This window comes from Ammospiza nelsoni, chromosome 1 (assembly GCF_027579445.1).
Source record: "Ammospiza nelsoni isolate bAmmNel1 chromosome 1, bAmmNel1.pri, whole genome shotgun sequence".
In the NCBI taxonomy this organism is placed as follows: domain Eukaryota; kingdom Metazoa; phylum Chordata; class Aves; order Passeriformes; family Passerellidae; genus Ammospiza; species Ammospiza nelsoni.
In genome coordinates, this window is record NC_080633.1 from 80,136,303 (window position 1) to 80,159,410 (window position 23,108).

At 36.8% G+C, this 23,108-nt stretch overlaps 1 protein-coding gene across 1 annotated transcript in view; it reads left to right on the forward strand.

The window, feature by feature from the left end:
• The first annotated feature begins 886 nt into the window (after positions 1 to 886).
• Positions 887 to 23,108, forward strand: part of DNAH5 (dynein axonemal heavy chain 5) — a 116,415-nt gene continuing 94,193 nt past the window's right edge. The window contains exons 1-14 of the mRNA XM_059470251.1: positions 887 to 943; positions 5,204 to 5,338; positions 7,149 to 7,238; positions 11,485 to 11,640; positions 12,065 to 12,277; positions 12,823 to 12,960; positions 13,552 to 13,728; positions 14,496 to 14,609; positions 15,826 to 15,933; positions 16,607 to 16,729; positions 18,554 to 18,769; positions 21,001 to 21,108; positions 21,793 to 21,878; positions 22,644 to 22,965. Of these exons, the coding sequence (XP_059326234.1) occupies positions 887 to 943; positions 5,204 to 5,338; positions 7,149 to 7,238; positions 11,485 to 11,640; positions 12,065 to 12,277; positions 12,823 to 12,960; positions 13,552 to 13,728; positions 14,496 to 14,609; positions 15,826 to 15,933; positions 16,607 to 16,729; positions 18,554 to 18,769; positions 21,001 to 21,108; positions 21,793 to 21,878; positions 22,644 to 22,965 (2,043 nt within the window). The remainder of the gene's footprint in view (positions 944 to 5,203; positions 5,339 to 7,148; positions 7,239 to 11,484; positions 11,641 to 12,064; positions 12,278 to 12,822; positions 12,961 to 13,551; positions 13,729 to 14,495; positions 14,610 to 15,825; positions 15,934 to 16,606; positions 16,730 to 18,553; positions 18,770 to 21,000; positions 21,109 to 21,792; positions 21,879 to 22,643; positions 22,966 to 23,108) is intronic.

The following is a 23,108-nucleotide window of genomic DNA, read 5'->3' on the forward strand; positions in this document are numbered from 1 at the left end:
TTTAGACATTACTCACATTGATATGAGTGGAAGCAGACATATTTAGGGACATTTTAAGCCAGAAATAGCTGTAAAATGTCTGTTTTCTTGTTACTAATACTGGATAATTAGATTGTTTTTCTTGGCATTTTGAAGAGGACATTGGATTATGTTCAGTCACTGAAGTGGAAAAAAATTAAATCTCTTTTAGGAAGGAAAAAACCTAACATTTCTTGCTGAAGAAAAATTTCTGTATTAAGCAACCATTGTACAACTGAAAAATAAGTGTAACTGAATGTACTTCTATAAAAGCATGAATAGAAAACTCAGTAATTTACAAGTCTCTAGGTAAAAGATATTTGAAAGTTGCTTGACTGTTGCTGTATATTTAAACAGTCACCTGTGACAAGGAAACAAAGATGCCTGTTGACACAAGGATTGCTTCAGAAGGCTAAACACAAATCAGAGAAGCAGTTATAAAATTGACTTCTGCAAATACTTATGGTGCCCTTGAGTATGATGAATCGTATCCAGCAGTGTTTGCATATAAACAGTATCACCTTAACAACACTGTGGTTGGTAGGAGTATCTTTCAAGGCCTAATCTGTAGGCAGTAAATTCTGGTGGCTAGAGACCTCTTGTTTCTGTGGTAGTGCAATTTAATTTTCTAGCAATTTGTGTGCACACTAGAACTGAATTTTAAATACAGAGATAAGGTTAATAGGTGCTGGGGTTTTTTATGTCCTTACTACATTTTCCAGAGTTATTTTGGCATTCCTACTGAAAGGAAAGAAACAAGTGCAAACAAAACGTTGGGGGAGTACAAAATGATGAATGTAAAAGCTTTCTCCATGGATTAGGGATTGTTCCTGAAAAACAGTGCTTGATGCTTATATTGAATAGTACAATGTTTAGAGCTGGAAGAAAGCAACTTTGGAAACAAAGCATTGGCAGAGTGATAAAGGTAAGGAAAACTGATTTTTTAACTAGGTTTAGACTAATAAATACGTAATTCGAATAAAGGTGTGTATTGAGGGGGGATGGCATAGAAAAAAGTGTTTTAAAATAGGCCTAAGTGGACGATGCTAGTTGCACAATTTGTTTTGAAAGGCAAATTTGCACTGGGAGGTGTTTATGCATTTGGTTAGTGGTGCTTGTGTCTTGGCCAGATTGTTGCAATGGTCTGGTAATGATATAATTTCACAAATGCTATATTAGTACACTAAAGAGTTTGATGTTAAATGTGGCAACAAAACATGGGTTGACTCTGCCATGAAGGAAAATAGAAAAGCAACTTCACTTTCCCTACATGTCTAAGATGGGAATAGAGTTTTGAAGGAAATGCTTAGCATTGAGGAACCACAACAGACTATAGAAGTCATTAAGGTACTTAGACTAATTTTAAAAGCTGGTTATTTAAGCAAACTGTTCCTGAGTTAATGCAATGTGATAACACGTGTGCAGAGCTCTGATTTTTGAGATTTAGGAGTTAGATAAGGGAACTTCCCTAATTCTTTAGGGTGTGTATCTTTTAAGAAAGAGGAAATAAAAATACTGAAACTTGAAAATTGAAAACTCAGGATGCTTGAAAATATGTGAAATGGTGTGCAGTTTATCTTTGAAGGGAAATTCATGAGCAAGGCTTATGTGATATAAAACATCTTAGCAAGTTAAAGGAGAGACAAAATAATTCCATGCTGGTTAAATAAATTTTGGATAAGTCAGTAAATTAACAATAAAACATTGTTACTTTTTGACTCTTTCACTATTGAACTTCCCTGCAAAGTCTTGCTCATCCATAAGACTTTGATTTCTGCATGTCTAAATTCTGTGATGCACAGTGTTCTGACAACAAAATGCATTATTTGCTGGATAAAGAGTGTTCAGAACAAGTTTTATCTTGTGTGCATGTGACTTGCATACTAAACAACATTGTTGCTAACTCTATTCAGGCTGTCTGCATCAGCAGCTACAGTCTGTAATGGAGAAGCTGGCAATAGTCAATGGCTGGTTTCTAAGCCTCTTGTTTCAAAAAATGAACTCCTTGAATCTCTGACTTGTGCTCTTTTAGTACCTGCTGCTTAAATATATATGCTTTTTCAGCAGCTATGAGACTTTTTGAAAATTTTAATTTAATCTCAAATTATTTCTTCAGACTGACGGTAAGAGGTTTATGGGTTTAGGTATATAAAAGATACATTTAGCAATCTCTCCCTTTTCTTGCTTCAGGAAAAGATGTGTAACTGGACTAATCATCAGAAAAGGACTTTTCAGTTAATGAGTTTAGCTTTGGCCCTTCATCTGTTATGGGACTGTATCATATAGCCTTCCTTACTTTCATAACCAAAAGTGGTAAAAGAAATCCAAAATGAAACTTGGCTGTGTTACCTGTGTTGTTCTTTACATAACAAAAACTGAGCTGAAGCTGTACCATAAAAAAACTTGGACAATATTTCCAGATATCTAAGTGAGACAGTGTTTATCTCTTGTAAATACTGCATCCTCCTACATCATGGGGACATTAGGAAGAGTTGTTGATGTATGACCCTGATCAGAGTTGCTGCTGATACTTTTCAGGATTTGCATGTCGGTGTTACTGCATGTAACAGGCAATTTCTCTTTTGCCTACATAAATGATCCTCTGTGTGTTTCAGCAGTCTTCCATCTTCAAATCTTCATCTTTCAGTGTTCTATGAAATTCTGAATTGCATAGAGCTGCCTATTCTTGGGTATTATTTTTTGGTATAGATTCTGTTTAGGCCTATGTACTTCTGTAGTGAATACTGCAGGATTTAAAACTACAAAAACTCTTAGGCCATGACCACAATGCTGATTTGAAGTGAGATGTGAGGGTAGCTAAAGGGGAAAGGGAAGAATGAGATGTAGAAAGCCCAGCATTTTCTTATAATTAGTTCTCTGAGATTACTAATCCTAAGTAAAGAATATCTTAAAAATTCATTCTTTTAGTAGAATGCAAATGGAAGCTCAGAAGATAGACTGGGGGATAGTTTACAGCATGGCCTCTTAGTGTTTTAAATACATAAATTAGTGATTTTCTATTGAAAGCTCTGAAGTTAGGTTTTCTCTACTTTTCTGTGTACAATCTAATCCTAAAAGTGAGGCAGAAGTATCTTCTAATGACTGCAACAACTAATGTGCAAGTTTGTGATTAAGCAACACTTCATTTGGGAAGGAAGTTTGTAGAAATGATAACTCATCAAAATATAGAAGCATGAACGCTTGAATTGTATTGAGTGTTCTTGCATTGCATTGTAGCATCTCAGGAAAAAATGTGTGGAACTTGCATTAGTAATAGAAATATCCTACATATCAAAACAAATGCCTTCCAGTAGCGACATGATAAATACAAGTCAAAGTGTTTATCTTCATAAAACTATAGCTTTATCATTTAGCTAATAGTTTCCTGTTTCTCTAGGTATCGTTCATTACGTAATTTAAGTTAATTGCACTTAAAGTTTAGTGATATCTTAATGAACATTCTTGTTGCTGGACTTGGACATTAAATATTGCCCAGTGTTGTATGAACAGCTATGCACAATAGCTTGTATATTTGTTATAGGGCTTGAGACACAGCAATTAAAAAAGGTTTTAAACAAGCATTGGGACATGACTGCTCAGTTTGAGAAGAAGGTGCTCATGATTTCAGCATGTACAAATAGCAACTTGTAGAAGAAATGGAAGCTATGAACAAGTCAAGAGTATCTGTATAGGTGGAGCTGGTGGCTTAAAAACCAGTGTAATATGTAATCTTGTATAGTAATATATCTGGACCTCTACATTGGAAACACAAGCAGAGTACAAAAGTAGTCTCTCTGTAGTTTAGGTAGAACAAAAGGCTTCTTTCTGTATTAAATAGAAACTAAGTGGTAGAGTATTGGTTTTTAGTATTATTATATTTTTAAAAGTGCCCTATCAGTTGTGTTCAAGTTACTGGAACAATAGTTTTGAGTATTCTATTGTTATCCTCTAGTGTGAATGGAGCTGCTTCAGAAAAAATGGTTGCTTTTTGCATGTCTAATGAGGAGGAAAATTTCTGCTCATGTTTAAAAGCATTTAGGAAAAGCCAATCCTATGATGACACTACACTTTCAGGAAATGGAAGACTATGTTAGGATATGAGGGGGTAAAATAGCACAAAGTACATGTATAAATTAATATGCCACTGTGTTCTTCAGACATATCTGTGTAAAGAATAGGATTTGTATGTTTGCCTTTTATATGGAAAAACATTTCAAAAGCATTCAGCATTTATGAAGGCATGGTAGTAGTCACCAGTTTACCAGGTATTTCAAAATTCCTTCAGAAAGTAGTAAAGATATTTACATAAGAGTATAAAGTATATTATGCAGGTCCTTTTGGCTCTGCAAAAGCTTGTGGATAAATCACTTATGCATACTTTATAAAGTTACTAGTTTTCTCCTAATCACCAGGGAAATAAGGATTGAATTTACCTCCAATGAAACATCATTCTAAATTTCTTTTGAAAATGGAATTATATTGAATCTTGTAACCCACAAGCACAATAATACCAGTAACTATTCCAGAAGGCTATTTTGTCTATAATGTAATGAGGTGTGTTACATATGGGATTTCAATTTAATTAGAAGAGTAGGCTTACTGCTTGAAGAATGGTATAATAGCTATAGTTAAGCACATTTGTAAACACTTGTGTACCTTGAGGCTTGTGGTTTGTTTTACTTCTCATTATATTAAAGAGATAATGTATAAAACCCGAGCTTCCTCCAGCAGCATCTGTCTTTATTAGAGAGTGCTTACAATATCTTCCACGAATAACAAAGATCAGTCAGAATCCTGTCTTGACTTGATGGTCATACGTGACTAGACTGAAAAGCTGAGACAAAGGACTTAGGGTGTTGAAGGTAACATGCAGAATAATCAAGCTGTACATATAAAATACTTTTTTTTTTCCTACAAAGCCTTTCAACAAATTAGCTTTCTGTACAACATTATTTATGATAGAAATGTTGTGATAAATCTGAAAATGGAACACCAGAAACAAACTGTAAAATTGTAACGAAGGCTGCTTCTAAAATTTTCACTTGAGTGCCATAGAAACATAAATCACAAGTGTGGATTGAATGTAATAGCCTTTACTTTTAAAAAGAAATTTTAAAGCTTTCTTTATTTTTGTCTTGAAATTAGATTGTGAGTTTTTTATTGTCCACTTTGTATTTAATAACAGCAAAATCTCAAGGATGAGAGGGAGGCTAAACGTGCTCGTCTGGATGGCAGACATGATTACTTACTGGATATTGTTGCCTCTTGTGTCAATCTGGACAAAGCAGAAGTAGAAGAGGCTATTCTTGATGGAAACCAGGTAATCTGATGAATTTGAATGTGAAGCTCATAGTATATTTTGGAACTAATATTACCATTAAATTCTTGGTGAGATAGTTTTCAGACTTCACACCTGAGGTCACTCAAGTCTTCTCCTTGAAGAAGTGGGGTTTTTTTCAGCATTTTAAATTAATTTGAACAAAATGTCCTTAATTCCAGGACCTATTGTAACAATATTGATTTTTAAATTTATTAGAATTTCTCCTTTCCAGTGGTTATAGTTAATATGCTAAAACTTGTGATTGTATTTCATAGTGAAACCACAGTGTGAAGTCTCCCAGTCCTTGAGTACACAGCACAGAGAGGTTCAAGAGTCCTGTCTACAGCAGGTTGCATGTTGTCGTTTCCATAAGGCTGCCAGCGTTTGTAAAACTGTATTACAATCTAGACAGCAAATTAAAATAGGTAGAAGCCACTTGACAAAATAGAATGGCTTATGTGATCTGACTGTGACTGCATAATGGCTAATACAAATTCATATATTGAGACACTGAAAAATACCACTTTTTAAACAAGCTGGGTAGATGGAAGTAGTTATTTTACTTCCCGACACTAAAGTAAACATGGCTGTAGTTTGGGTTTTTAATGGTTTGTTTACTCTTGTATTCTCTTTCCATCTGCATGCCTTCAATTTAGGCATTCCATTTCAGTGCTTATATTGTTGAGAAACTGAAGAAAGTTCAGTGGAAGACCAGTGGAAGAAAGAGAGGGACACAGGGCATGTGAAGTAGGAGATGAGGGAGAGGAAGAGGTTGAGTGGCAGTCAAACAGTAGCCTGCAGCTCCTTGAAGAGTGTTTGCAAAGATGACGGAGCTGAGCTATTCTCAGTGGGAGCAGATGATTACTTCAAAGATAAAGCCACATCTTGCAAAATGGCCACCAAGAGACCCTTCTTCACCAGGAGGGTAATGCAGCATGGGAATAGGTTACTTCAAGTCAGTTGTGGAATTTCTGTGCTTGGGGTTTTTGAGACTCAGCCTAGGAAATGCTCTAGATGATTGGAGCTGTTGTTGGTGACACAGGAAGCTGGCTTCAAGACCTCCCAGAAGTCTCTTGCAACATTTCTATGAGTTCATGATATAGCAAATGAGCAGTGCAGAACATTGTCATGCACATTAAAAAGCAGAATTAGTTTCAGCCTTTGTGCATTCTATCTCTAAATGGGTTTCCTGGCAAACTATAGTGCCTGAGAATAGCTGTCAGATGAGGAAAATATTGGCAGTTTCTACACTTGGAAAGAGAGAAGTGTAATAGTTGTTTTGTCCTCATCTTGGAGGGCTCAGCCAAGATTTTCCAGAATAGCAGCTCATTCTCTTGGTGTAACTCAGGCTTGTTATTAATGGAAGAGGGATAATTGTGGCTTTCTTCCAGCTTCTGGTGATCTTCTAGCCTTTTTTCTACACTAGAAAGCACAAATGGTACCACCTAATGTTTCTGAAGATGAACTTAAAGGAGCCTTTTCTGCTAAAGATAGCCATGTTGTTAGGGACTACATAGAAGAGTGACGCAGATTGGTGGATGAGGCCAGACTTTCAAGTGCTGAGACATGGATCAGCATATTAGCATAAAGCAACTCAGTTTCTTCCTCAGCCTGTATGGCCTATACATGAGATTTGTGGACTGCGCTACCAATACATGCTTCAGTGATGCTTGATGGCAGCCTTGAATTGATGAAGAGCTGTTAAATTTTCTTGATGTTTATAAATATGTAAATAGGCAAAGGCTTCCTCTGTTGCTGTGATATGAAACAAATCAATGACACATGATAATCTAAACATGATTTCACACAGATAGAGCGCATGAACAGGTTCTTGGCCCCTGGAGGTCTGCGTCATCTGATGTTCTACTACCAAGATGTGGAAGTAATGGATACAGGTAAAGCAACTTAGATTCTCCTGCAATGTGTTACAGTTGTGCTGAGCATATGTGCAAGGAAGAAGAAAATAGTCAAGTTCTTATGAACTGGGACTTAAAGCAAGACAGGTTTGGTCATACCAAGGCATTGATCCCTGCTCATGAAATGATGATTATTGAAATTACTGAAGCTTATTAGTGCACTTCAGCATGTTGCTACTATGGAGCAGCAAAGTACTTCCTTGTGAGCTCAGCAGCTCTTGCCTGTGGGAATTTTTTTTGTTAGTTAAAAGGTGACTTTCACACAAGGTGAGCAGTGACAGATGCCATTCCTCTCCTCTTCAGTCATGCCACCTACTGGCCCTAGAAGCCATCCACATTTCTTGGCACATGACCATCCATCTAGGTGGTCCTGTTTCATGACAAATCTACATGAGACGCACATTATGGGTAGAAAGGTGTTACCCCAGAAAGCTCTTCTGCATGTACCCCTTTACTGAGTGCCCCCATATTCCACACTTCTGGGGGAAACCTCCTTCTCCCTCACCCTGCGGGTAGCTCAGGACCCCTGTGACAAGGACATCCTTCTTTTGCCCATGGCTTCTCTCCCAGAGCCTCCAGTGCTGCTGCTGTTGGGACCATCCAGGTGCTCTGTGACCTCTCAGAGCCTGTGACTGGCTGGTGGGAGCTCACACCACTTGGTTACCCTGGAAGTACATGAACAGCCCTGTAAACATATCTATGCTTAGCTGTATAAATGTGTTTATACATAGGTAAACATATACCTAGATGAATGTACAAATATCAATTTATATTTCATGCATTTTCAGTGTATATGTATGTGTCCATTTTCTTCAGTATATCTGTATATATCTAAAAGGGATGAAAAAACTATTTAATATGATATAAGCAACTTTAATTAAAAAAAGTTTCAATGCACATAGAAATACAGTGAAATGAAAACACAAATGCAACCACTAATTTAGAAATCTGAGGAGCAAGTTTTAACATGCCTGAGATGAAGTGGTGAAAGTATGATGAAGAGAGTGTGAGGCAAGGGTCAAAGCCTAGGAATCTAATGGGTGTTGCCCATACCCACCAACAAACCAATCAGATGCACTAGAGTATGGTATGATTTTAGTGACCTTTTGGGGTTTGGGGTTTTATGCTAAATATAGGCAATACATTGAACAATATATAGGGAATATATTGAGAACAGTAGAGAAAACCACATAAGCAAAACCCAAATGAATTCACAGCAATGCATGCATTGGGTGAAAAAGCAAAAGTCCCTTAGAACATCATGCACAGGAGGGAAAAAAATGAAGAAAAAAAAGGTAGTGATGGAGAAGACAGGGGGGATTAAGTGAGTGGGCTGGAAACTGACTTTGCCCACAGCTGTAAGTGGAATCACTTGTACTACTGTCCGACCATAAAACTTCTGCTGTACATTTTCCCTTTGTAGGTGGAGCAGAGTTTGTAAAAGAATTATCTGTGTTGATTGTTTAGGGCTGTGGTTCACAGGCTATCAAAGCAAAAATCTCAGTTGTGGTGGTAGCTACTAACTGGTAAAGCTAAGTGAATTTTTGTGGCATTACATGCACCCTCTTGGCAAGGGCACTTATTATGGCCACATCATACCCAAACTGGTTTTCTGACCCTGATGAATCAACCAACATTTGTGTTAGGGAAGAAGATGATCCCATGAAGGGAGTGTACAAGGAATTTTTTGTTTCTGCAGAGCAGGAGCTGTATCTCTGAGTTCAGGAAGATGTACTTCAGAGACCTAAGGTGTCATTTAAAAGTTTGATTTCTTGCAGTGTTTTGAAGATCACTATTCATGTGAATTTTAAAAACCTCTAGCACCTTTTTCGGTAAGAGTGCATAATTTCTAAAGAGACTGCAGGTTATACTACCTACTTCATCTCCACAGATTGTGGGAAAACTCTGATGACTTTTGCTGGTCTTGCCTCTGTAATTACTTGTGGCACTTTAACCCTGACTGGGTGCCAGGCACACACAAAAGCTGCTCACTCACCTTCCCCTGCTACAGCTGGACAGAGGAGAGAGAATTTATTGAAGGTTTCATGAATTGAGATAAGGACTGGGAGAAAACACTCCAAGGGCAAAATAGGCTTGACTTAAAGGTACAAAGTGAATTTATTACCAACTAAATCAGAGCAGGCTAATGAGAAGTAAAATAAGCCCTTAAAATAGCTTTTTTTTTCTCCCAACCCCTCCCTCCTTCCCACTGACAGCACAGGGAGACAGTGGCGTGGGGGTTTTGGACAGTTCAACACCTGAGGTTTTCTTTCACTGCCCAGGGAGAGGAGTCCTTCCCCTTTGAGACTGTCTCCCATTGGAGACAGTTCTTAGTGAAGTTCTCCAACATGGTTCCAATCTCATGAGCAGCAGTCCTCCTGAAACTGCTCCAATGTGAGTCCTCCCAAGGGCACACTGTCCTCTCAGAACTGCTGCAACATGGATCACTCTTTCACAGGGTGCAGTCCTCCAAGGCCAGGCTGCTCCAGCCTGGAAGCAGGGTCCCTCTCTCTACCTGGCCTCTCACTGGATCACAGCCTCCTCCAGGCATCCACCCACTCCAGCATGGGCACCTCCTCATGTTCTTGCTTTCTTCTTTTCTCTAGCTGGATATAAAACTGCACCCCAAACTTTGTTTTGCTTTTCATCTCACATATGTTATGACAGAGGCATTATCACCATCTCTAATTGGCCCAGCCTTGGCCAGCAGCATCTCCATCAGGGATTGGCTCTGGCAGACATGCTGGAAGCTTCCAGCAGCTTCACACAGAAGCACCTCTGTTGCAGTTGGCTATTTGTCTCGGTGCAGGGAAGGCTCAAGACTTTCAATATGAGTGTTCAGCAAGCTCCGTTTATTGAAGAGAGCATCAGACACTTATACAGCAAGTAATAAGCTCATGAATATTCTGTAATTTACACTGTTTATTTGCCACACTACAACATCAGCTCTTCCCCATTCCTTAGGGGTTACATCTCTCTTTTCTCATGTTTCTTTCACTATTTGTTATCATATTACAGCTAAGTCTAAGGACACACTATCTTGCAGGTGCAAGACTTAGAATTAGCCACAGCCTTGTACTTTTCCAATTCCTAGCTACTCTCCCAACACACCTCTGTGGCCCCTTCACTACCAAAACCCATGCAAAACTGAACCATTACTGCAGTATAAAGACAGCACAAGTTTTATTAGCATGCAAGACATCAAATTAATTACATTTACAGAGTCAGGTCTTTTGCTGGGACAGAGCCCTTATTGTAATTCTGAGGTATATGAAAATGAGACTTCAGAGCTGCAGTGAAAAAGGGAGAGAGAAAGATGATGTTAACAGAAGGATGGGGAGGGAACTTCTGGGGGCCACCTGATCCAAAATAGGGATCCCTGGTGCAGATGGTCATGTGCCTGCAAGAAAAAAATGTGCAGAGGGTAGATTTTGTCATTTAACTGCTGGTATCAACAGCTTACTTTTTCATCTTCTTATTGTAATAGTGCCTCACTGAGATGTGTATGCATGCAATTTTACTCTGCAGTAATACTGAAAAGCTAGTAAAAAGGTAGGGTGAGGTATTGTGACCAAAAACATATGAGAAACATTTTACCCCCAAAAGACACTGCTTCTTCTTAGGGACCCTTTACAAGTGTTGCCAGCAGCCTGGACATGGAAGCAGTACGTTCATGTTGGGGGAAGAAGAAAGGACAAGTAACTCCCTTGTAGCTCTGTTATTGGTTTTTGTTTGCTTTTGCCCCAAAGAATCTGCTGTGGCCTCTTTCTCCTTGTTTTCAGAAGCATCCTGTTTATTTTTTTTCCTTATGTTTACGTATTTTTAGGGAAGGACAGTTGATAATAGCTCCTCTAAGGTAAAATACATCACTGCATTTTCTGATTTCTAATTTTTCTTTTTCAAGCAAGAGAACATTATCTATAACTGCATGATAGAGCCTATAAAAGGACCTTGAGTCTGAAACATTATTTAGAGGGAACAGAAAAAACAAATAAATGAATAGAAGTGAAAGGCTTTTGATGCAAATATGGCAAAACTAGATGAACTATTTCTTACTGTGTCATGAAGACTCTGAATGCTGCATACTTTCTGCGGATATTTCCGTGAGATGCCTCCAGGAGACTGGGACTCAGTGAGGCACAAATAATGACTGAACTGTTTGTGTAGAAAACTTTTCTTTGAATAAATGATCAATGGGTCTTAATTGTTTATTTGTTTGAATCTGTAGAGTACTTTGGTCTTCCAGGAATAGGAATGAACTCTCATTTGACCAAGAAGAAGAAAGTATTTGTGACAGAGGGAAAAGATGTTGCTCTAACTGGTGTATGCATTTTCTTCATTAGATCTAGTTTTTCTAAACCAGTCACAACTGAGAATATCTATCAAGTAAGTCAGTGACTGCTCATCTCTGTACCTAATCTTGTTTAAAATGTGTTTTTCTGATGGGGTATTTGCTCTCAAAAAATGACAATTTGACAGCTCTTGACATGGAGGAATGAGTAAAAGGACACACAGATGGGTTAAATGAACCAGGACAAAAAGGGAGGGGGATGGAAATAAAGATATTATCTTGTGGCAGCAAGCTGATTTATATCATTGATATGAAAAAAGGATACTGAGGAAGAAAATTTAAGACAATCTGTAATGACAGAGTAATTAGTCAATACCTAAATACTGAGGTGTTAAATTTCAAAAAAGTCTAGCAAATTAATTTGGAAAACAAAAATTATTTTACTTTTGAAAGTGTATATGTAAATTGTATATAAGTTTTTACTGGTGAAAGACCCCTTGTATTGTGTTTCTTTTACAGGAAGTAAATTTTAATATGATGGATATAGGTCGAGATGGCTTATTAAAAGGTGTTGAGCAGTTGATATCAGAAATATTCATTCCAGCCTTACAGACTGTGGACCATGGCTGGGTTGAACCTCAGCAAGTTCCCAATATTAAGCAGGACTTCCTTCGTGCCCTAGAAGGATTTGTTAGTGTCCTATCAGGAACTCAGCAAAGTCTGTTGGAAAAGGTAGTATGTTCGTGTGGGAAATAGAAAATGAGCTAGCTGTAGAATGTCTCTAGCTCTGGACCTTTTGAATTAGCTGCTGTTTTAGATTGATCATAAAATTTGCTTTTGTTAAATTGGAGAATAACCCTACACTTCTCTTTATTGTCATCCTAACTCATTATACTTCAATCTGTAGTTTTAATAGTTCTGTAGATGCTTCTGTTCTTGTTTATTCTGGGGTCAGTTCTTTAGAGCTATTAACTTCTTGACTCCCCAATGGCGGTGGTCACTCTTAAATGTTGAATGATTACTGAATGACAAAATGTTCTTGGTTTCTACTCAGCTTTTGTGAAGGAAAGGGCATGAGAGCACAGCTGCCTGGTTGGTGAATTCTTCAGATTCTGGATTCTAGAATTTTCCACTTCCAGCTCAAGCCAGTTTAATTTAGACTGCGCTGGGAATAAGAAGTGAGATAACCCAAGGAGGGCAATGAGTTAGTCTTTAAAGTTCCTAGATTATTTGTCATGAACATTCAGCATTTAATTTTTTTTAAACTTTTATTTTAGGTCAGCCTGAAGAAATGTGAAACATATGACCTTAAAACTCTAAGAGGACCTTCAGATTACTTGATGGTTGCTGACAGCATGGAGGCTCTTGAAAAAATAGAAGTCTGCATGAGAGAATGGACCAAACAAATTGAACAGGTGATACATGGGACAAATGTGAAATGTAACCTCTACATCTTGACAGATGAATTTAATCCTGTTGGTGTTACAGCTGCCTTTCTATAAATTTGGATGAATTCAATCTCTTTATTTTAAAGTACTATTGGTATATTTTTTGTGCTTTTACTTCTCAATGGAAATATCACCAAGAGCTTTTTCCATCTGCTTGTTAATATAGGATACACAGTTTGGGAAGCTTAGTCCCCTGTCTTTGATAATTACCTGTTAATAAACTACAAAACAGTTAGTAGTTCCCAGTGGATTTAATGAAAACAAAAAGAATACAGTAATTGAGTGAGCACTGTTCTCAGTGGTCACATTTGTACTTTGAAACACGCTTTGCAGGTGATTTGCAGAAAATGTAACTGTCTGTAACAGTGCTCTTGGAACAGAATTTCTTTAAGTTGGAAATGAAAGCACCAAGCAAAATCAAGTTTTTTATATGAGGTGGAGGCTAAGTTAAGTAATTTATCAGGCAAGGTTAATACCACTTGTTAAAAGAAGAATCAATCCATGCTACCTCTGCAGATAAAAAATATGAGCATCACTCACGTTACTTTATGATAAAAGGTTCTTGCAGAAAATGACCAGTTGAGAAAAGAAGCAGATGACCTTGGACCACGAGCAGAGCTTGATTATTGGAAAAAGAAATTGTCAAAATTTCACTACCTTATGGAGCAGCTGAAGAGCCCAGATGTGAAAGCAGTGCTTGGAGTACTCACTGCTGCTAAATCCAAACTGCTGAAGGTTTTTATTTTAAATTATGATTGATATAAATAATAGAAATGCTCTTTATACCCTAACTCATTTTGATAATGTATGTAACAATGCTGGTGGGGAAAACATTGAAACATTTTTGGCTTTTGTTTTCCTTCTCTATTCCTCAGCCTGAGTAAAAAAAGTTTAAATCTAGTTCAATTTATTGAAAAAGACTGGGAATCCCCTCAGTCTAAAGGCTGATAATGTACTTCATCCACATGGCTCAAGAGAAATAAATAATTTAATATTTGAAAAGTTGATTATTAAATCAGAATATTGAATTAATGAATGGATATTTAATGACAAAAAAAAATCCCATTTTTTAAGCCTCATTTTTATGTTGTTACAGTGCCTGTCAAAATTGTTTGTGGAATCATAACTTCTTACATTGACATAACAAATTTAAAGTCCCATCACCAACAGAAAATAAGTAAATAAAAAAAAATCTTGTCTCATCAAAATGAGATGTGGAACAAATCCATAACCATAATTATACATCCATAACTCATATATTTTAGAGCAACTTGACTGCACACTACCACTGACTATTTAGCTGAATGGTGTAAATCAACTGTCTGATCACAGACAAGCTACTGAAACAAGACAAGGACCCCTTCTTGGGTGAACAAGTATAATTCTGAAGTAAAAGATCTGTGCTTTCAAATGTATTTAGAAGCTAATGACAAACCAAAATTATCTCAAAACATTTTTTCCAAAATGAGCACTTTTCTTTTTTTTCAACTTTCTGTTCTTAGAAGTGGCGAGCATTGGATATTCGCATCACAGACGCAGCAAATGAAGCTAAAGATAATGTGAAGTATCTGTATTCTCTGGAAAAATATTATGACCCATTATACAATAGTGATCCTGTAAGCAGAACTTTTAAATTCTCAACATACATGTACTGAGAAAAGCAACATGAATATATTCTGTAGGATGGGTTTGGAAATGAAACAAAAAATTTTACAAATGCAACTCCAGTTTGAGATTTTGCGCAGTTGTGGTAAAAGTGGATTAATGGGAATTTCTGGCTACAAAATAAATTATTTTCACACCATAGTATCTGCAAAGCTGTAGTTGTGATGAAGATATTCTATGGATTCTGTGCTATGGGAGAAAGTGAATTCCTTAAAATAAAAGAAAAGTAAACCTAATGCTATGCTAAAGACAAAGTTTGATCTTTTGTATTTGCTTTGGTGGCCAAGTAATGGTTAGACTAACATTTATAGGGCAATTTTCAGCTTCTTGGGTTGGGAAAAGATAAATAGGATTATGTAAATATTAAGACAAAATTATAAATCACCATCTCATACTATATAATGAGAATGTATATGATCATGCAAGCATAACATGCAATATACAAAACCAGCCACCCTAAAGTGCAGGACTGGAGGAGTCTTCTTGTCCCATTATCTGCTAAAATAGGTGGCAAATAATTGCTTTTATTAAAACTGGTTTTGAAACTGGCTGTGTATGTGTCTTGCTAGTCAAAGAAATACGACTGGTAGCCATGAAGACTCAAAACTTGGACCTGTCCTGGCTTCCTCTCTCTCCTCTGAAACTTCTTCCAAAAGCAAATTGTTTCCAAAGAGTGCTCTGGGCAACCATGTTTGTTTCCATTTACTGGGTGATATTAGAACAGTGTGTTCTTTCAGTGTTTGCAATCTGCTATTTGAGTTTCTCTATTGAAAGGTTATTGGGTTATGATGCTCATAAAAACAGAAAAAAGCTTGGTGAAGGGGTTATCTTTACATGCAAGCTTACATCAGGTTTAGCAGCTGAGCATATAAGCATATTTTTTTACAGAAAAAGTTTTTTTGCAGAGGGCATTACTTCTACCAAATCTCACTTGCTCATCTGAATTTTTCCAGCCAAGACTCCAGTGAAAATTTTTCCCCAAAATTAAATTGTGGAGCTTGGGAATGATGTAGGACAGGCAGCTCTGCAGCAGAGGCCCAGGTAGACAGGGACTGAACCATTCCAAAGACCATTTTCATAATTCTCTGGCATTCACTAATTATGGGTTATGATAATGTGAGATAATAGAGCTACTGAGCAGAGTTCAAACTGTGTGTTTCTTTCCAGGTGTCTATGCTGGATGCTATTCCAGGACTCATAAATGCAATTAAAATGATTCAGAGTATCTCTCAGTATTACAACACTTCTGAAAAGATCTCCTCACTGTTTGTGAAGGTTGGTGCTCAGCAGGAAAAGAAATATTCCCAAATTTTTTTCTGTGTTGTTGCTTGAGTACAAGAGAAAACACAAAGGAACCAAGCAATTGAGGAGACAGCAGTTCAGTCACTTTAATGCTGCTTTTTTAACAAATAAAGAATTGGAAATAGTGATAAGCTACTTCAAATTTAGGACCTTTTTGTCCTAAATTTAGGACAATTTAGTTTAGGAATTTTTTCTTACAAGTTTTGCCTATTATCAATGGGATTTTTTTGCAGAACCAAGCATGTTAAATTCATATTGCCCTTAAACCCCCACGTTTGCAAAAAGAAGAAAATTGATAGAAAGGACAACCTATTCTTTACCATTTATACTCTCATGGGCTCTTGATTTTACCTTGGCTTTCAGACCAGACAAAAACTTACGACTTTATAGCTTTCAATGCTATCTCAAGGTTGGTACAAGATGTGTAGGTTTAGGAGGAGCACAGTTAACCAACAACATTTTTATGTCACGTTCTGGAGGCTGGGTGTTGCAAGGAAGACAGTCTGCCGATGCGGCTGGTATTTGGTATTGCTGTTTGTCAGGCTTTAGGTCAGCAGACTCAGAGGAATGGGAGAGAGAGAGAGAGAATGGCAGGACCTGCTTTGTCTTGGAATGCTTTTTTTCACAAAGGTAAAACTGCTTTTAGGTGACCAATCAGATGATCACAGCGTGTAAATCCTACATAGCAAACGACGGCACAGCCACCATCTGGGATCAACCACAGGAGAGAGTTGTGGAAAAGCTACAAGCAGCTATTAGACTTAAACAGGTAGGTGGGAAGAACATATAGAAAACAGACTATAAGGTGATATTTAGGAGGGCAGAAATAGGAAAATTTTATGTGAGAAAGCACTGTCATAGTGAAGAAAAATGAGTTAACTGAAAAATATCCACTGGAGCTGGAATGTTTATGCTAGAGCTAACAAGGAATTTGGTCTGTTGTCTGTTGATCTTCTGGAAACAGAATTTTGATGCTTAGTCTATCTTAACTATGCTTATAAGAGAATTGCTTGGATTTTCATGCCTGTGTTTCTCTATGTAGTGTCTTCTCAGTTGATGTGGAGAGTTATGAAATAGAAATTAAAAGAAGGAGAGTTACTGAACTGAATATATTCCAAAGATGTGTGGACAAGCTATACATTTAGAAAGGGCAATTTAGTGAACTGAGACAAATCCAGCTGTTCAGTTGACCTAGACTTGTTAGAAAGATAGCCTTTTTTTTTTTTTTTTTTTAATACACTTCTGTAATATTTTTTTAATTTTATTTTCCTTTGTTCTTTTTTTCTCCTAAAGCATAGTATTATAGGATAGCCTGGCTTGGAAGGGTCCTTAGCAGGTATCTAGTTCAACCCTCTGCTCAAAGCCAAAGCAGGGGCAGTATGAGATCAAACTTGGTTTCCCAATCCTTTATCCAGACGTGTCTTGAAGTTCTCCAAGGATGCAAAGATTGCACAGCCTTTTTGGGCATCCTTTTTCGCTGTTTGACTGTCCTTGGGATGAAAGATTCTTTCCTTATATCCAGTCAGAACCTCACCCATTTCAATTTCTGCCCTTTGCTTCTGGGCTTTCTGTCCATGTGTTGCTGTAAACAAGAGCCTGTCTCTCTTTTATAATGTCCCTGTACATATTGGGAGCTTCATATAGGCTTTCTGCATTATTTTTCATTCCCAATTTTCATGCAACATTTTCTATGTGCTGGACTAGAGTTTCATCCTAATACCTCCTGAAGCAACAAATCTTGCCTAATTCTAACATAAATTAGTATAAATTTGTATAACATCTTACCATCAGCAATAAGCACTAAACTCATCTTTTTCTATCAAATTGTCCAGTTGCTGCATGAAAATATGTAGAAAAATTAGGTATTCATTTGACTCTTATTAGTTCCAGAAACTTTCAGAAATTCAATAGATTAAAACATAAAATTTGAATCAGGAATAACATAGCAAAATCTAGACCCTTTGTAATGATGTCTTTAAGTGAGGATATTCATACATAAATGTGATAAAAAGAATTAACATTTTATTATAAAGAGAGCCACTATTGAAAGAAACCATTTCAAGCAAATCTGTTGACTATGTACTTTGACTTTGGGAATAATTTAGGAAGTTTGGAGTAAAGTTTGTGCTTTGTTATGAATTCAGAATGAAAAGTGGATGCTGTTATGGAGCAGCATTAAAACTTCAGGACGTAATTTGTTCTTGAGAGGGATTTTTGAACCTTGACTACTCAGTAAAAATGCTCAGCATGCAAACATTTTCAGTCTCTAGAAACTGGGCTGTCATCTTAGTTATTCAGTAAACACATCAAACCCTACTATGAAATGGATGGAACAGAATTTCATGCTAGCTAAGGATGTATACAAATACATACATGTGCAGTTTGGTCATTTGATGAAGTGTGTAATCCTGTAATGGCATTGACGGGTTAGTTTTCAGAGGCAAATTCTGTTATTCTCTTTGTAGTTTTCATGACTGTTTATTGATGAAACTCCTACTTGCAATCAGATTAGGATAATACCTGTGTAAATTTTGTTCTAATGATAGTACCTTTTGTTATATGCTTGACATTGTTTAAAATTCCTTGTTTTAAGGAGTATCAAAATTATTTCCACAAGATAAAAGAGAATTTGGAAGAAAATCCAACTGAAAGACAATTTGATTTTAGTGAGATGTATATATTTGGAAAATTTGAAGCCTTTCATCGTCGTCTGGTAAAGATAATAGATGTTTTCAATACTATGAGAACCTACTCAGTTCTACAGGAATCTAAGATGGAGGGATTGGAAGGAATGATCACGCAATATCAGGTACACATTAGATTTTGTATATTGTGTCAGTCTAAATTGAACCTTTATGAGAAAATTATGAAAATTGGGGAAGTGTTTATTGACATAAAAATTAACTCTTTAATTGTGCTAAAATTACTGGGTAATAGCAATGTAAATATGTGATTACTGGGGAAATGAGCAGACAAGATGAAAGAGAAGGTGCCAGTGGACATGTGAAAGAAGTATGCTAAAATCAAAGCTGATTGAAAAAAAAGCAACAAAGTGAAAAAAAGCAACTTTGTAACAGGAGTAATGGGAGCATGGTTTTGTGCTATGATCATGAGAAAAAGTGAGATGTTCTACATTTCCATCTCTACAAATGTTGGGCTAGCTGTGAGTGCCCCTTTGTTCATTAGTATTCCTATGCAGTTTTCTTTCTCCTTTTTTTTTTTTTTAGGAGAAGTGTGACTTGAGCAACAAGGAGATCTTTTAAGAATATAAATATGCTAAGTTGCGTTCTTTCCTGCTTTCTCAGATAGCTTTCTTTTCTACCAAATGGAGTCTTTCCTCCTCTTATAGAGCCTGAGTTAGCTTACTTCTTTGTGTAACTTTATTAGTGCAGTATCATAATTATGGTGCCTGTAAATACTGAAATAAATCAGAAGGTTTCAATGTGTGGACTTTATAGACAGGTTTTTGAGATCACATATGATTCAGTGGCTGTACAGGTAAATATGTAATTCTAGTTTGTTTTACTCTGTTCTTTGCCTTTTTGTTATGGTCAGGAGTCAATCAGTTTGCTTTAGTGAAATAAGTGCAGTGTAAAATGTGGCTATTCCATGGTCCTTCCTGGTTTGATTTGCTCCCTCTGTAGTCTGGGGGTTTGATTCCTTGAATACATCCTTCACAGTAGCCAGTTTTCTGCTTTGTTCTGTTCTATAGTCTTCTGAGAATTGGCCAGGGCACAGCTGTAAGGATAGCTTAGTCCAAGACTCTTCCATGTGGGCAGGACAGGTGTGGACAGCTCTAAATTTTGTTTCCAAGAGCTGCTCTCCAAAGCTGTACCACCAGGATTTTCAGCAACACAGGTGGCTGAGAATTTTCAGATCATGCCAATGAAGGCAGTCTTTTGGTAGGCTGGAACATAGGAATCTAATTTGTTTGGGGCATTTGTGTCTGAAAAGCTGCCTGTGACCATCAGCCCATGCCATGATGCAAATTTTATAAGGATGCACCTCGTTACCCATTGCAGCACCCAAGTCCTTAAACAAGAACTTTGTGTGAGACCCAGCTCAAGTCAACTGTGTCAGGATGAAGAATGCTTAGGTAAAAAATGTTATGTGGAAAGTTCTGCCTAGGTTGTATAAAGGGCAGGAAGTTGATCACACTCCTTTTTAAAGTGACAAAACTGAGGTACTGAAGTATTTGACGTGGACCATAGCTATAGTTAGTACGTGACTGATTATATGTCTTAAAATTTTTTTACAATAGGAGTTAACTATTTTGCTGTTCTTTATGCTTTAACACTTAGTCCCTATCTAGGATTTGCTTGTTGTTCAAGGAAAAGATGGAATTTTTATTCACAGCAATGCAATGAAACTGAATTTCAGTTGACTTACCACAAAATTATGCAAGTCAGCTGAGCTGGAAATATGCTGAGTTTCATAGTTATATTGTGGTAAACTACTAGGATGTTGAACAGTAGTTTATCATAAGAAATCCTTTATTTGTGTGTACACCTCAAGGGAGGTGCTGATTAAGATATACTTACATGTGTGTAGACAGCAGCTGTGTAACAGAAGCCGGGAATATAAAGTTGCGGGCTGGTGATGTGCTGCATCTCAGTGTCCTTTTTTAATAATTTATTTATATATGGAATCAGCTTTTTAAAGGACATGGAAAATAATGATGTGAAAATATTTTTCTCTGTTGAACTTTAAGTTTTTTATAGAAATGTACTTCTGCATGACAGAATGTTTAATGAGTAAAAAATGTATTTGATGGAAAGCAAGTCTGAATTTTCTGTCAGTTCTAATTGACTTAAAGCAGAAATAAATAATGCAAATGAAATTTGAGTAGATATTACACCAACTTGATTCCTGCAAATATTTCTTTTAAGGGGTTTGCTTATATTGCTCAGGAAGTACAGGGAGCTATTAGCAAAGGTAAAATGTGAACGTGCACAGCCTGTTGTGCTAAATGTTTGGTGTGGTAAGTCTTTCACGAGACATTTTTTGGTAATAATTTTCTTTTTCTGTGAAATTGTTTAGAGCATTGTTGACAACATGAAGAATAAGCATTATGATTTCTTGGATCAGCTGAAGACTGATTTTGACCAAGACTATGAAGAGTTTTGCAGAGACATAAATGATCTTCATGTAGGTTTTATGATACAATGATACAAAATTAATTTAATTTATTATTATCTGCTCTGAGTTACCACAAAAAATATGCAAATGTCAAAGTTTGTACTGTGAAATTGAAAAGTTATTCCAATATGTTTCCACTTTGAAGCTTACATTTACTATCTTTCAGACTAGTTTAATGGAATGGGTCATTGAGGGCCTCCAACAAAAGGATTTTTCATTACTGTATGCTAGCAAGAATAACAAAAATGGTGATTTCATTGAGTGAATAGGAGCGTAGTACAAATAAGTCAGATAATTAACTTTCCAATAGTTCTGAAATCACAAGCTGGGGAAATGAAAGGGTATATGCAGAAGAAAAAAAAAGAAAAAGCTTGTCTTGCTTTGGTTGCCAGAGAGGTAAGCAAGCATTCTTTGAGGCCTTTCAACATGGTGAAATATTGGAGGGTACAGAAGCTTTTGCTGGTTGCAGAGCCACAGAGGGAACTTGGAAAGAAAATGCCTTGCAAGTTGGCTGTGTTTTGTTTAATTATTGTGGGAAGAAACAAAGGGAAAAATAATACTTATTGAGATTAGTTTCACATAAACAAATTATCTTCTAATATATTGCGTGTTAAACCCTGTCAAATAATACTTGACATATTTGATGTGTGTTTTGGGTACTTATCTGATGTAGAATTATTTACTCTTCTTCAGGATCAATTAAGGAAGTTCATGGACATCACCTTTGAAAGTATTCTGAACACTGAAAGGGCACTGAGTACATTGCAGAAATTTGAAAGGTAGTATGTCCTATTTAGATTGCTGAAACTCTGCCAGGCAATGGAAATAAAACATTGAGGATGGTGGAAAGGGCAGGGGGGAGGGAGAGAAAAGCAGGAGGCATTTTCTTAAATACAAACAAAACCAAAATCAACCTCTTTGCTCTCCACTGTTCAGCCCTGTTAAGAGTTGTCTTAGTAGCTTGAATGAATAAAAGCCATATTTTTTGTATCAGAAACTGCAAAATATAAGTGGACTTTGAACTTCATCTTTCAAAATTAGCTTAAGTACAGGAAAACTTTGTTTGTTGGCATATTTCCCTTTGCTTTGTGCTTGAACAATGGCATTAAATTTATTACCACAATGCAGTTAGAAGAGAGCAAAATGTTTTTATTAAGAAACAGCAAAATTTGTCTTTATAAATTAACATTGTTGCAAAACAGCCTCACTCTTTATTCTGTCAGTTTTTGTATTATAATCTGTTTAATAGAATAGACAGCTAGTGGTGAATTGGTTACAGTTTGCTGCACATAATTTCAGCCCAGTGTTTGAAAACAGTGACAAAACAGAAAATGTGTAGGCTTACTTGGAAACTTTTATCATCGGATCTAAATCTTTGTTGCTTGGATTCAGGTTGTGACAGCATTTGTTCAAGCTGAAAACTCTGCTGCCAAAGTAGTTATTTTCTAAAGCATGCAAGGGAATCTGGAACAACTGTTTTCCAACAATGCATTAGGAGTATTTCAGAAGTGTTGAAGGAGTTTTTTCATTATTTTTCTAAGCAGATTGCAAATCCCGAACCTTGGCATTGATGAAAAGTATCAGAAAATATTTCAAAACTATGGCCATGACATCGAAACCATCTGTAAGATCTACACTAGGCACAAGAAGAACCCTCCACTGGCTCGTAATCTGCCTCCAATAGCTGGCAAGATCTTGTGGGCACGTCACCTGTTCCATAGGATCAAGGAGCCCATGGAGACTTTCCAGAGACATCCAGCAGTTCTACAAACACCAGACGGCAAGAGCATAATCCGCAATTACAACAAAGTAGCAAAAGTTCTTATGAAATTTGAGGTCATCTACCACAGGGAATGGCTTCAGCGGGTAAGCCAGCTGATTTTGATTAAGGTATTCCTTAAATTAAAAAAAAAAAAAGGTGTTATCCCTGGTTAGTAGCAGTAGTGAGGTATGCTTAATCTGATTTATGATGACTATCAAGTGAGGGATGGAATAAGAAAAGTTATTTA